The 13,676-nt window shown below is 42.2% G+C and overlaps 1 protein-coding gene and 1 long non-coding RNA gene across 3 annotated transcripts in view; both read left to right on the top strand.

Annotated features, from left to right (window-relative positions):
• The first annotated feature begins 3,899 nt into the window (after positions 1-3,899).
• Positions 3,900-6,144, top strand: LOC116183299 (uncharacterized). The gene is made up of 2 exons (XR_004147899.2): positions 3,900-5,042; positions 5,609-6,144. It is a non-coding gene; the product is annotated as an uncharacterized LOC116183299 (long non-coding RNA).
• Positions 6,145-12,890: 6,746 nt separating this feature from the next.
• The window catches only part of TOP2B (DNA topoisomerase II beta), a 58,597-nt gene continuing 57,811 nt past the window's right edge, over positions 12,891-13,676 (top strand). Inside the window, exon 1 of one of the 2 annotated variants that reach the window (XM_021538075.2) lies at positions 12,891-13,278. In XM_021538075.2, coding sequence (XP_021393750.1) covers positions 13,222-13,278 — 57 coding nt within the window. In that variant the 5' untranslated portion in view covers positions 12,891-13,221. The remainder of the gene's footprint in view (positions 13,279-13,676) is intronic. The other variant, XM_021538074.3, reaches the window with a different exon arrangement.

A 13,676-nucleotide genomic window follows, 5' to 3' on the forward strand; every position in this document is an offset into this window, starting at 1 on the left:
AGTAGAAGAAAATTGCTGAGACTGGTGAACAGGTTTTTTTATAAATCTGTCTGAGATTTAAGGAATATCTGAGTTTAATTTTTTTTTATTTTTACTAGTTTGAACTATAGAAATAATTCTAGAATTAAGAACAGGATCCCACTTGTTATAGATAATTCCTTCCTTTATTCCAGTCAATAATCTAGATCTTTGATTTTGGAAGAAGTGTGTTTAGTGACATGTTATAACCAAGAACTAGGTCTGCATTACCTGTAAGGATGTGAGATTTCAGTGTGACATTAAGCACCTGCTTAGACTTGAAGGACTGAATCTCCTGTTCAAGGTCTTACAAACTGGGGGAAAGATGATTTCACTATGCATGTCAATGGTGATGTTTCAGTGTATATTCTGTTAACTTGATCCTTTTATTCCATAATGCTGAGTGTTATTTCGTATCCTTGGAACTTCAGTAATATAGTGTATTATCCTTGAAGTCCCAGGAGAACATATTTTCCCCACTGAAAATCATCAACTAGCAGCTTATCACTGTTGTAATCAAGAGGAAATGCTGCACTTACTTTAGGTGAGCATTTTGGATAACAATATACAGACTGCCCTGTGGAACAGTCATAAGGAAACCAGCTGATGTAAGAGAATGAAGACATATGAGAGCAGTTTAAGCAAGCTCAAACTAAAGTAGGTGGAACAGTTGGTCACAGGCTCTTAGAGCAAATGGAGCAGCAAAGTACAGAATGGAAGGAGAGAGCCTCACTTCTCGCCTCTGCATTATTACCACTGTGAAGAGAAGGATGGAAGGTAATCAAATGTATGTATGTCTATGCTTGCATTGTATCAGAAGTCAAAATAACATAGTTAAGCTGCAGCAGCTTTTGCTTTTAGCCAGAGTGCCAGGGAAATGAATGGTATATTAAAAAGCAAAGTTCACTACTAGCAAAAAGGATGTAAAACTTTATTGGCCAAAAAGGAAGTGCCTGGTTTTGGACTGCATTAAGAATTGTAGTGCTGTCATGATTTGGTTTAGTATCACGCATGCCTAAAACTGGTTTTGATTTTTATTTTCTTTTGTTAGGTTGTGTGGGTTGGAGTTTCTGCCTGAGTATGCTAACTGATTTCCATGATGTTGGCAATAATGGTTTAAAAGAAAACAGTCCCATTTTCCCCCTCCCTCCCCCACCAAAAAAAAACCCCTAAACACATTCAAAATAAAAACTAAAACCACCCCCGCTAAGAATGTAGGAACACAAACAGGAAGTGTTAGAAGCTGCAGCTTAATTTTAACACCAGAAGGATGGAAAAAAGATAACGCTGATTAATGAATGTCAAATTTACATAATTTGGGGGGTTGTTTAGATAAGCTGATTGTTTCCTTTTTTTTTAATAAATAAATATTTTTGAAAGGAATTTGTATCATCATGGAGCCTTTCAAAACAGAAAATTAGGAAGTTCTTGCCTAAGTGTCAGTACTATGCATGATCTGCTTTTATAAATTATATTATTAATCATATCAATTCTTCCTCTACACTTCAAAGTCTGTCTTTGATAATGGTATTTTTAAACTTCAAATACATTTGATATTTTTTTTTGTAAGGGTGAAACCCCAAAGTTCATATTCAGTGCAACAGGCATGGTAATTTTTCTTGACTGTGCACTCTATATGCTCTGCAACTTCACTTTTTAACTTTATTTCACATTTTAAGGCTTGCTAGTAATTAATATTTGTACATCATTTTATTGATTTATAAAAACCAAAACTGATTGACAGATATGAAGGAATGGGCTTTCAACCAGATACAACGTAAGAATAGCTTTCTGAAGACAGAGACTTACATGCATTTCTGGCCCACAGAAATAAAATCTGTGATAGGAAACAGACTAAGAAACATTTGCCAGAATACACTTACCTTTTGTACTTTTGATTTAATTTATTTCACATGCAGGACTGATTACCAATCATGTGAGGAAATTCAACCATTTGTAAGTATTCAGTGAAAAACACAAAGTCCATTTGTGAACAGAGCATGGAGGCAACATGTATGCCAGTGAAAGAGTGGCTGAAAGGTTTTGGATGTAGAAAAAAATAATTTCTAAAGATCATGAAATTTACTGGCGATAACCAGATTATTGGCGATAACCAATTCAGTGGAAATCAACTAGACCCTATTCTGTTTCAAGGATTGAATGTTAAATCCATTACCGGGGAATATTTTTTTGAAAAAGTTGTATGGAAGGGACACTCTGGTCGTGTAGTGTTTGTGAGTGGAGCAGGAGTTGCTACAAGCAGAAGTGGTCGGTGGATTTTGTGTTTAACACACATTAGAATGAGAAAGCCAGGACTAGCACTACATATTAGCATTATCTATATTAGTGGTGAGATGGAGGGATTTTGCAGTGAAGTGTAAGCAGATGTTTTGTCCATCTTTTGGAAGATTCCTTTGTTTAACGTGATATCAGCTGTCTCCTGGGATAACCCTCACTGTTGTCTTCACTCTTAAAAGCCCTTCCAAATTTCCCTTTTTATAAACTAGTGGTTTTTCATTGTTTGAAGCAGTGTCTGCAGTGGTGATCAAGGCAACTTCCCAGTGACTCATAGGTAACATCTGGAGGCTTCTGCACTATCTCTGGATTCTGTCCTTTTCTCTCTTCCCTGGTGTATCACAGCGTGGTAGCCCAACCCCATAGAGCCTCTGTGTATTCTCTAGTTTATGACAGCTGCTGTTCCCTCTCTGGTGGGCCATGGGAGAAGCCATGAGGATGACAATAGCATGGTCTACTGTGGGAGTTCCTTGAATGTGATCCTCTAAATCTAACAGTCTTCATTGTTAGAAAATTTTGTTCATTTCTTTTATAATTTTATTTCCTACCTGCTTTTTGTATTGTGTCATTGTGTCATGTGTCGCCCCACTCCCCATGGCATATTCATAGCACAACTGAAGCCTCAGCCCCTGTCCTTCCAGGAATGTGTCCCTCTCTGGTATCTTCTTGTGTTCCCAGTATAGTTCTGGTTCCCAGAAAGTCTACTGGCCACCAAGGGTAGCCTGTTGCAGGCCTGGTAACATAGGCCTTTCCTCACATCATTTTGAGACCCACTGTCATCCATGAGCCTGAGAAATGGTGTATGGCCCACAAAGGAGGGGAAAGTGAAGCAGCAGCTATTTTAAGGGAAGGGTTTTAGGACCGACATTACAACCTAGTGTTTTGGTATGTTTATGCATATGGTTCAAAAGGGCAATGAGGATCCTGACCAAATTAAATAATCAGATTTTACTGCATTAAGGAATTGCCATTGAAATTCAAAGAACTGAATGAATGACTATACATTAAGTTTGCACGCTGTACTACAGGTATCTGTTGTAAGGCTATGAATGCTGTTATATATTCAATTTAACTCCAGAGAATAAACCAAACAAATGCTGAATTGAGAACAATATTTTTATTTCATGTCTTTTTGAAAGATTAACTATTGCTTTTTATAAATATGCAAAGACCTGTACATGTGGAAATGCAAAGCATAGCATTCATCCCATTAACATGCTAATTCATTTGGAGGAAATTGAAAAAGTAGTTTCACCTATTTTATTTGCATGTCCCTGCTAGTCTGTTACAGAACCTGTTAAGCCACCATGCCCGTGTTAGTTAACAGGCCTGGAGGGAGCATCAACCTTAAGAATCATAGGATGTCCCATCATGTACAGCATGGGAGTAGCATGGGTCAAGGGTGGGATGACAGGCACTGCAGTCTTCCTGTTTGTGAAACGCAGATAAGTGATCATGAATTCTCAGAGCAGATTGAAGCATGGAGCAGGAGGGAGTGCTGTGTTCTGCATGTGCACTCTTGGGAGAATGAATGACTGTTGTACAGGCAGCTTGGGAGTGCTGTGTGCTGTGCCTGGCTAAGGAGATGTTTGGCTTTGTGGCTAAAAGCAGTCATGCTGGTTTGGTGAAGCAACTCCGAGCTGAAGCATGTGCCATGGATTATGTGTGAGTGCTGCAGCTTCTGCTACATTCCCATGGATTGGTTAATGTGCCTGCCTCTATGGCCTGTGGCTGTGCTCTGCCTTTACTGTAGTCAAAGTGCTGGTGTGGCTCAGGCTGTGCTGTACTTCAACAACTATCAGGAAAGAAAGCATAGTTTCCTCTGAATTGTCTTCTATTCTGCACAGCTACTCAAAATCAGTACTTTTAGTTATTTGGGAGAATGGATTATTTGATTAGAAAGCTAAGGAAAACTTTATGATTTGAGAATTAAATGTCCCAAATAACCATATGTATGCAACTGATCTCTTAAACTTTAGCTATTCTATGACTTCAAGTAATTTCATTATTTTCAGCCTTTATGCCAGTGTGCTCTTTCATCATCATTACTCATGAGAACTGAATCAAACGTATTTTGGGAGAAATTATAGAACATGAGCAATTGAAAAAAAAAACAGGTTAGCAAACCAGTGGAATTCTCATGCATGAGAACTAACAAATGACTTTTCAATAAGCTAGCTGTAAGCTGTAAAGTAAAAAAGGAGCTTCCACACTACTTATCATGAGTCACAAGACGAACTCAGCAGAAAAATGTTGTGTTTCAGTAGCATGTCCAACATGTCTCAAAGGCTACAGAACATAAAAGAATGCCATATCTGTCTTTTCCCAAAGAGCTAACGTTAGTACTGGTTCCAAAGTAAATGGAATTTTGACACAGTTAGTGTTAAATAGTTTCAAAACCTGCTAGAAAATTGATACATTGATACATAAACCCCATTTTCTAATTTCAGACATATTAGAGAAAGAAAAATGTTGAATGGGATGGAAACTGATACTTTAATGAAATTTCTGGCCAATGTGTATCTCCTTTTCATGCACACCTTATTAATTCATTGTACTTATTACCTGAAAAGAGAAGAATGTGAGCAGCAGTAAAAAACAAGCTAAAAGGAACCACACTACTTTCAGAGCTTCCCACTCTTCAAAGGTTTTCTGCAATAAAAGCTTCCAGCAGAAGAGCATATGTGGAATAATAAAGCTCAGTAAAATCCAACTAAATGAAAAGGAAGGTGAGTTGTTATTAATGGTTCTATAGCATGATGGTAAAACTTTGACATGACCTTACTATGAGGCACAGTACAGGAAAGGTATTCTCTCTAGCCTTTATCTAGGAACACGGGATATCACTAAGTTGTTCCTTGCAAAATTATTTTTAAAAACTGAGTAATGTACTGTTATAGTATAACAGTTAACAGATGTGTTGCAAAAATAGATATGCTGCCTTTTATAGCACTTAGGTCTGTCAGATAAAACATGCAGTACCTTTTCTTTGCTTCATAGTTTGCGAGAAATGAAGGAATATTGTAAAAGAACTGCATTGATGAAAAACATTTTTCTTTCCTGTTCTGCAAGTTAAATTCACAGTAGATTTCAAAAAGAAATGTATAAAATAATGAGGACTACAGAATCCATATTGTTTAGGTTAAAAACCCCCACAAATATATGTCTATCAAAGCAAGTTACTTTTAACACATCCTGTTGATGAAAAACTTTTTTCTAGAACATTAAAGCAAATTCACAAATTACTAAAGCACATATCTTCAGTCATTCAAAAGACTGTTTTCTTTCTTCACAGGTGACAGGCAGGAATCCTAAATCAAAGAAAGAAATCCTGTGAACAGGATGCAGCTTTCTGAAGTGCTTAGAAATTGAAAGATTCTTTTGGAAACCATGCTGGACTGAAGACCTAGACTGAGATTCCTCGACTCTAATAAAAATATGGCATAGCAAAGTCAAACACATTGTCCTGGCCCATACTGAGAGCTGTTGCTACTGCAACTTTGGCTACCTTTATCAGCAGTGGCTACGGTCATAGTGAGCAAGAGGCATATAAGAACCACTGATCTGGATGATTTAACTTCATCTGAAAACTGAGGTAATGTGTTCTTATATTTCTCTAAGAGAAACAGGAGTGCAGTAAAGAGCTGGAAGAATCTGCAGAGCTGATTGGAGCAATGTAAGGTATGTAGTGGAAAGAGAATATAAGCAGTGTTAACTGGGTAAAAATAGAACAGGAGGCCATAATCTAAACAAAAAATCATATTTAATGTGTTACATTTGGTGCTTTATTTACCCATTCTCCTAATAAATACAGTAAGACTAAAACACTAAGCAGAAATACCACTATTGAAAAAAATCATAGAGGACAGCTGCATGGTACTGTGAGAGAAACATTCAAGACCCAGAAATACCAATGCATTAAAGGATCTAAAGGGATAACAGAAGATATTTTTATGTATTTCTGATCACCTTTGCTTAATAATACCTAAGGAAAATAGAAAAGTGCATGAAGCAGCTGCTTGCCCAATCACCCAAGCTGTTGAATTACACAACTCCTTACTGAAATAAACAGGAACTGCTGCTGAGCCTTGTTATAAATGAGGCCACCTGAGAAATTGTTGAATAGCTGATCTATAACAAGTAATTTTTAGGGAGTTGTAAATTCAGATAACACTTAAGTGGGTGGCTGAGTCTTGGGTACATTTTACCTGTTTAGCTATACCCTTTATATTTTTTTAGTTGAAGTATACATCTTATTTTTGTAATTACTTTCTCAACAACTTCTGAAAAATAAATTCTCAAAAGCCTTAGAATAGTCTACTGACATAGGTAATCTGAAGCAATGCATTTAAGCAAAGAGAATTATTAGTAAATAGGTTACTGGAAAGACTAACAGCTTAAATCATCTAGAAAAGAATACTCACAAAATAGTATTATTGTATAAACTTCCTTTTCTAAACTGTCTTGTAATTGTCAGAAGAACATGGTGAGCACATTCCCTGTGCTGTGGGCTGTAAAAGAGTAATTCAAATTTTAGGCCATCTAGTACCAAATCAAAATCACCATGGTTTAGTAATTCAAAGCATTACATCAGTATAAACTAAAGCTGCCAGTACAAATTTACTCTAAGGGTTTCTTCATTAATTTTTTGGACAGATATGTGCAATCTCTCTGTCTGTGGTTCTGCTATTCTATGCCTGACTGGACCCTTCATAGTAACCCCTGACTTTTCTTAGTTACTACTTCTTGTCTTCCCGACAAGAAGTAGTGCTCAGGTATATTGTTAGCTCATGTGTCCCTACTCCAGTCCTCTTTCAGAAGGATGTTCACAGGTCATTCACCCAACTCTTTTGTTGGTCTTTGCCTCAGACATTTATTTGCTCAAGTATTCCAAAACTTGCCTCCTTCTCTTTTTCGCTTTGACCTCAGCATAAGCTATGTGGGTGCACTGGCCATACTTCAATGACATGCTCTGTCTTGGTGGAGATTGAGGCATTATTTCTCTCGGGTATTAATACTTTTCTCTTCTTGGGTTACTACAAGAACCACACAACTCTCTTCTGAGAAAGGGTATGCAAATGCACACCCTGACCAAGTTATCATTGATTCTAGTCAAAACTGGTGTTACAATTAAGCTGTACAGAAAAGCTTGCCCTTTCTATTTCCTCCTTATAATAAGTCAAAACATGATGTGTCAGAGGTGGTTGAATTTTAGCTCAAGAAAGTGAAGTACCATCTCTTTCAACATTTCCCAGAACAGTGGGCTTCTCTGCTGTCTATATCACTCGTCACTTTTCGCAACAGATTAAACATATCCACATGTGCCTTGTATAGGAAAAACTCCTTCACCTTCCTGTCATTCCAGGAATGACTGGACATGATCTTCTGCTATTAGGAAGCAGTCTTGACACTCTCTCAAAATCCATAATGGATTTCTGTGAGACTGGAGAAATACACTGGTAATGGATACTTTCAATGAGCAAGGAGAGTCTTGCTGGGTAAAAATTGATAGCCACTCACATATTCTTGCCCAAACAATCTTTTTTGGGTGAACTGTTAGGAAAAAACCTGCATGTTTTAGTCAAAAAGAAATTCCACTTTGGAAAGAGAGAGCTCCTTTACAGAGGGGCTGGGATAAAGGGACAGGAAGAAAGGGCTATGTGGATAACATCAGAAAAGCTTCTCAAGGAAAGCCTAGCATGGCTTTGCAGTATTCACCACCCAGAGCTCAAGGGAGTGCCTTTCTGAATGGCATGGCATGCTCAAACCTTGCTGGCTGTTTATGTTCTCCACACTGACTAACAATGCCATAATGCAGTTTGTGATTCCCAGCCTCCAAATCACAGCAATCTCCTCTCAGTTCAGTATAACTGCTGAGATGGCCATTGCTGTCTTATGTACGTTAAGCACAGAGCTTAAAATACATCACCTTCTCCATTCTGTGTTTTTTAACATTGTTTTTGTCCCTCCAGGCATTTGCATCTTTTTCTACTGCCACCAACTCTTCTTAAAGACTCAGTGGATGTCTGCATGGGTAGTAATTCTATTGATGTTGAGATTTCGTCCCAGTATGGCCAGCTCAGCTTCCCCTGCTTCACCTCTGCATGCAACATCTCTTGCTGTGTGTGGTCACTGCACAAGGGAGCTTTGTCCTATACAAGGAATTTCAATACAAATATATTTAATTTCTATGACCAGCCTCTGTTGAAACAGCAATTATGCTGCTCAGTGAAAGTGTATCACAATTCAAGACTGAGCTGACAGTGAGGAGATTGAATGGGCTTGGATGCCCCTCTAGTCACAGATAAAGTTTACAAGTGACACAACTTTCCTGTTCTGTGTGAGAGACTGTGCAGCTCAGGTGAGAGGCCAAGCACGTCAGGTCTGTAACACACCCTGCCTCTCCTGCAGCAGGGAGGTGCTGCCATCCAGGAGGAAGTCAGGTGGGTCAGTGTAGCAGTCTCAGCCATGCAATGGGCAGTCCAGGATGGAGCCCAGGGGTCCATCCTGTAGCTAACCCTGGGGATTCTGCTGGACTTCTTCCCCAGCAACAGCCTGGCAGTAGCATTCACAGCATGCCCCACTTGAGTTTTCCACACCTCTGCCAAGAGCGCAGCACGTAACAGGTTAGTCACCAGAGGAAGAATTGGAGGGCAAACAGGGTTTAAGCAGACTGTCACAAGTGGTACATGTTTCTGGAGGATTAAGATGGAAATTACCTGATGTTTTTCAAGAGACTGGCTGTGGAACAATCTGGCCCCAGGAACAGCTACTAACAAAAGTGCCATGGATACATCAGGTATGTAAGTCCTGGGCACATTTCAGCTGAGAGTGTCGTGCAGTGCATTGACAGTGCACACCCACAGAAAACCACTAGTATGGCCTCTTGCTAATTCAATGAAGGTGTTTGAGATACAATTGTGTAAGAACACATGACCTGGCTAAATGTATATCGTTAGGTGATCCAGCCATGGGTAGGCTTCTCTTAAATACTTTGGAACCGTGGCATGAAGGTCATTCGCAATCAACGTAGTACAAATGTATTGGTCACTCTCATATTGTACTGCCGCAACCCTACTCAATAATTTGGTCAATTATTTCAAAATTATGTTAATGAATTATAATGAAATTTTAAAATGCAGTAGAATATGGAAAATATTTTATTGTGAGTGTAGATATTTAATATTAAAATATGCAATGTTTGTTTATACCTCATTACAACTACATACAATGTGGAATGTATAATGTAATGGGCATCAACACTTAGTTTCATAAATATTTTAGCAAAAATTTACACTTTTTCCTGTGTAGTTTGCAGAAAAAGAGCTGTGGTTGGTCATTTAAGTAAGTGCTTGTATCTGAGTATGTTCACAGATTAGATAAATGTACATAGTTTCACAAATAGTCATATTTTAGGCCCTTTAACTCTGTGTCTAGAAAAGCCACATTGAAAGAAAAGGTTTTATTAGAGAGCAAGTAAACTAGAAGCAGTAAGTAACTTCGAATAGATGGGAAGTTTGTACATACCAAGTATAGAAATACTTAAAGATCATACGTACTTACTGCTAAAATGATTGAACACAAAGTAGTATTACAATAAATATTTTGCTTAGTAAAAGCACTAGTGAAACTGGTTTAAGTAGATCATTGATTTGAAAGCCTCTAGGATACTTCTGTTTATGTTATGGTCTACAACTGTGAGAACAAGTAAATCTCCAATGAATTGAAATAGGACTTTTCGTGTACAATCTCAAGGGGATTACCAATTTAAAATGTCACACAGTAAGTGTGAAGTATTTGACATGAACTGGTAGTGCATGATTTGGGCAGGTTGCATTCAGTAAAGTAATTCCACTCCTATCAAAATGTTATGGCACATGAATTTGATTCATGCTCAAATCTACTTCTGTGTTTGTTTTAACAGGGATCTCTTAAAATGTGATGAGCAGTCTCATTTCACTGCTCCACCTCTGCAGTCCACAGAAGCAGCTGCTTTTGGTCTCATGAGAACTTTGTTCCACAATCCTATATGACTAGCAATGCAACCACTCAGCATACACATATAAGTATTAGGGATAAAAACCAACATCAGCAATAAGCCAGTAAAATGCCGTGCAGCTAGCATAGTAAGGATGAGAATTAAATAAAATCCAACCTGGACAAAGTAATTTCAAGGACTAAAGAAAATGCTTGAGGGAACATCAGCATTTCCTCATAAATTTGCTGCAGTGGGACACAGACTGAACATGTCTGACCATGCATGTTCAAAGAGCAGTAGCTGCCAAGAAGAAACTCCCTCTGTCTCTCTCTAATATATATGGCATTGGCTGCCTTCAAGTTAGATTGCTATCTTCTGCTTGGCTCACATTGCAAAAGGCACACTTCCCACACTAAGGACAGCCTGTTTACTAAACAGCTGGAGCTAATGAGAACATAGTATACTAATGTTTGAAACTTGCTCTTTTTCTGCTGAATACAGAAATGGTCCTCTACCAATGCAAAAAGCTGTGACTAGAGGCACTCCTGTTTACTCTGATCCACGCAATATTCATTGCAGCAGTTCACTGTACATGATTAATTGTAATGGGTTCTATATATGAATTTGAGATTTTGGAAAAAAAAAAATCAACACAGTTCTAATCAGCAAGCTCAGAATTCTGAAGCACTAGGCATAACCCTGCAAGTGTTACCTTGTGATTCTGCCAAAAGTAGAAGAAAACACTGCCTACAGCTCAGAGGCACATGGAGCTGCAATAAAACTAGGCTGGAGCAGATAACTTACTGTCCCTTCTAGGCAGATGCCATTATTTTCCATAATCCTTATGCAGCACTTAGATATTAGTTTAATAGCTTCCTTAGAAACTGGCAGAGTAAAATTATGCTAAATAAGCAATATTTACTAGAAATTCTTCTGATCCTTCCCTTGAGGCATAATTGAACATTACAACTGACTCCTCAAAAGTGGCTGTTTAATTTCCAATCCCTTTACTCCTCCGGAAAAGTATTTTGCAAAAGGAAAAACCTTTAAATAATTGCTCTTCCTTTGAAATGGTTGTCTGATTTGTCTGCTAGTTCAGATGCAGTGGTCCTACTGATCCCTCCTGTTGAGACTTTACATTCTTAATAATTCAAGTAATGGAACAGGTTGGACTGGGTAGGTCCTTTGCATTTCACACAGCAGAATGAAAATTGCTAATTGAGAAGCTGATTATAATATTTACAGTTATACATATATAAGTATTATATACATTTGGTGTAAAGTATGCAAAGCTGTACGTATTTTTTGTGCTGATACCTAAAATGACATGAATTTTGAGCTTTATACAGACACTGGTTAGACCTAGGAAGTAGATGGTTTTTGGCCACAGCATTTTTTTCAAAACGGCGAATAGGGTTGTACTACACAGGGTTGGTTGTGTGCTGCGTACAGAACGGGGTCCTGTGCTGTGTGACCCTCTATGAGGACTTCACACGATGATGCTCAAATGGAGGATAAAGGTCTGTGAGCTATCCGAGTTAAAGAGCTCCTCGGGCCGATCCCCAGAGCCCAGAAGAGGGCAGTGGATTGTAAATACACTCCTGCCTGGAGCACTGGGACTTCCAGCCTGCTGGTAACCGCCGCAGGTCGCAGCGGTGGCAATTGCAGGGACCAGTTACGGGCTGGCGGAAAGGGGACAGCTGCCCGCCGAACCCTCGAACACCTGGCCCACCTACCGCATCACCTCTTCTCCGCCCACGCATCGCAGCATCATCCACTTGGAACACCAGGAAAACGGGACAGCCGTGCTTTGCCAGTCCCCACACCAATGCCCCTGTGTAGTCACGGGAAAGCGAGGCGTCTCCCTGCCCGCCGTCACAGAGCGGGAAGAAGGGGCGAGGGTGCCCGTCGCTGACCCGGCAGCTGGGCGCTGCTTCGCCGCGGTCCCTATCCCGATCCAGCCGCCCCATCCCTATCCCGACCCCATCCCTATCCCGACCCAACCGCGCTGCCTCCCCTCGCACCGCCCCCCGCGCGCGCGGCAGCGCCCCCGTGCGGGCTGTTCGCGCCTTGTTGCCACCCTCGGTGACGTCACACGCGGCTTCTCCTTCTGGCTTCTCGGATTGGCCGGCGCTCCGCGCAGCCTTCCCGCCTCCAGCGCGCGATTGGCGGGCCGGCCCGTGATTGGCGGGCAGAAGACGCGGGGGGAGAAGAGGCCCGGGCCGGCTGCGCGGGGAGAAGCGGCCGCGGCGCGGACGCCCAGCGGGGCCGGCGCGGTTATTTATTGTCTACGCGCGGTGTCCCGGCGGCGGGAGCGCTTCGGGGGTTGTGTGGGGAGAGGAGGGGGAGGAGGAGACGGCGGGGGAGCGGCACCGGGCGCCGGGACGCAGGGTGGAGAGAGGAGGGGAAGAAGGAGGGGGCCGGGCCAGTCCCGGGTGTGCGTGTGTGCGGGGGGCGCGGGGTCTGCGCGGGAGCGCGCGCGCGCGAGGGGCGGGAAGGCAGGGAGTGAACGAGGGAGGGAGGGGACGAGGGAGGAGGGAGGGAAGGGGAGATTTTTTTTATTATTAATCTGTTTTCCGGGCCTTTGTGGCTGCGGGGGGGGACGGCCCGGAGGTGAGGAGGGGGGCGGGAGGCAGCAGCGCTACGGCGGCGATAGCGGTGGCTGTTGTTGCCGCCGCTGCCGCCGCGAGGCGAAGGGACCGGCCCGTCGTCCCTTTAAACTAGCGAGAGCCGCAGGCCCGGCCGGGCCCTCGCTCCCTCTCGCCTCCCCGCCGGCGGAAGGGGCGCTTTGTGCGGCCCCTCGGGCGCCCTTGCTCGGTGCCGGGCGCCGGTGAGGGCGGGCGCGGAGCGGCGCCAGGCGCGGAGTCGGTGCCGGCCCTCCCGGCCGCCTCCGAGCGCCCTCGCCTCGGCTGAGGAGAGACGGGCAGAAAATGGCAAAGTCTGGAGGAGGAGGAGGCGGCGGCGGCAGCGGGGGACTGACTTGGGTGGTAAGTTGTGGGGCTGCATGTTGTTCGTGGGATTTGCTGCTCGTGTTTTGCTATTATTACTACTGTTATTTCCGTTTGCGTCCCTTGCGTGTGTGGAAAGAGCGCGGGTTGGCTTTGAAAGGAAGGGAGAAGCGGAGGGCTGGCGTGGAAAGCGAAGCGCTGTAGGGCCCCCGCCGCTCGGTGGAGGGCTCCGGGACAGGAGGAGGAGGACGGGGCTCGGAATTGATGTTACAGGAGGGGAGATTTTATCCCTCTGGGGGGCTTCTTGGGGTGCTGAGAGCCGTAGGGAAGAGGTCAGTCTGTGAGCAAGCAGGTGGGAAACTTCTGGGGGTAGCGGGTGGGTCATCAGGGCTGTCTTGAAGCTGCTGTCCTCCAAAGCGAGATATGGTCCGTCTGAC

Source organism: Lonchura striata, chromosome 1 (assembly GCF_046129695.1).
Source record: "Lonchura striata isolate bLonStr1 chromosome 1, bLonStr1.mat, whole genome shotgun sequence".
NCBI lineage: Eukaryota > Metazoa > Chordata > Aves > Passeriformes > Estrildidae > Lonchura > Lonchura striata.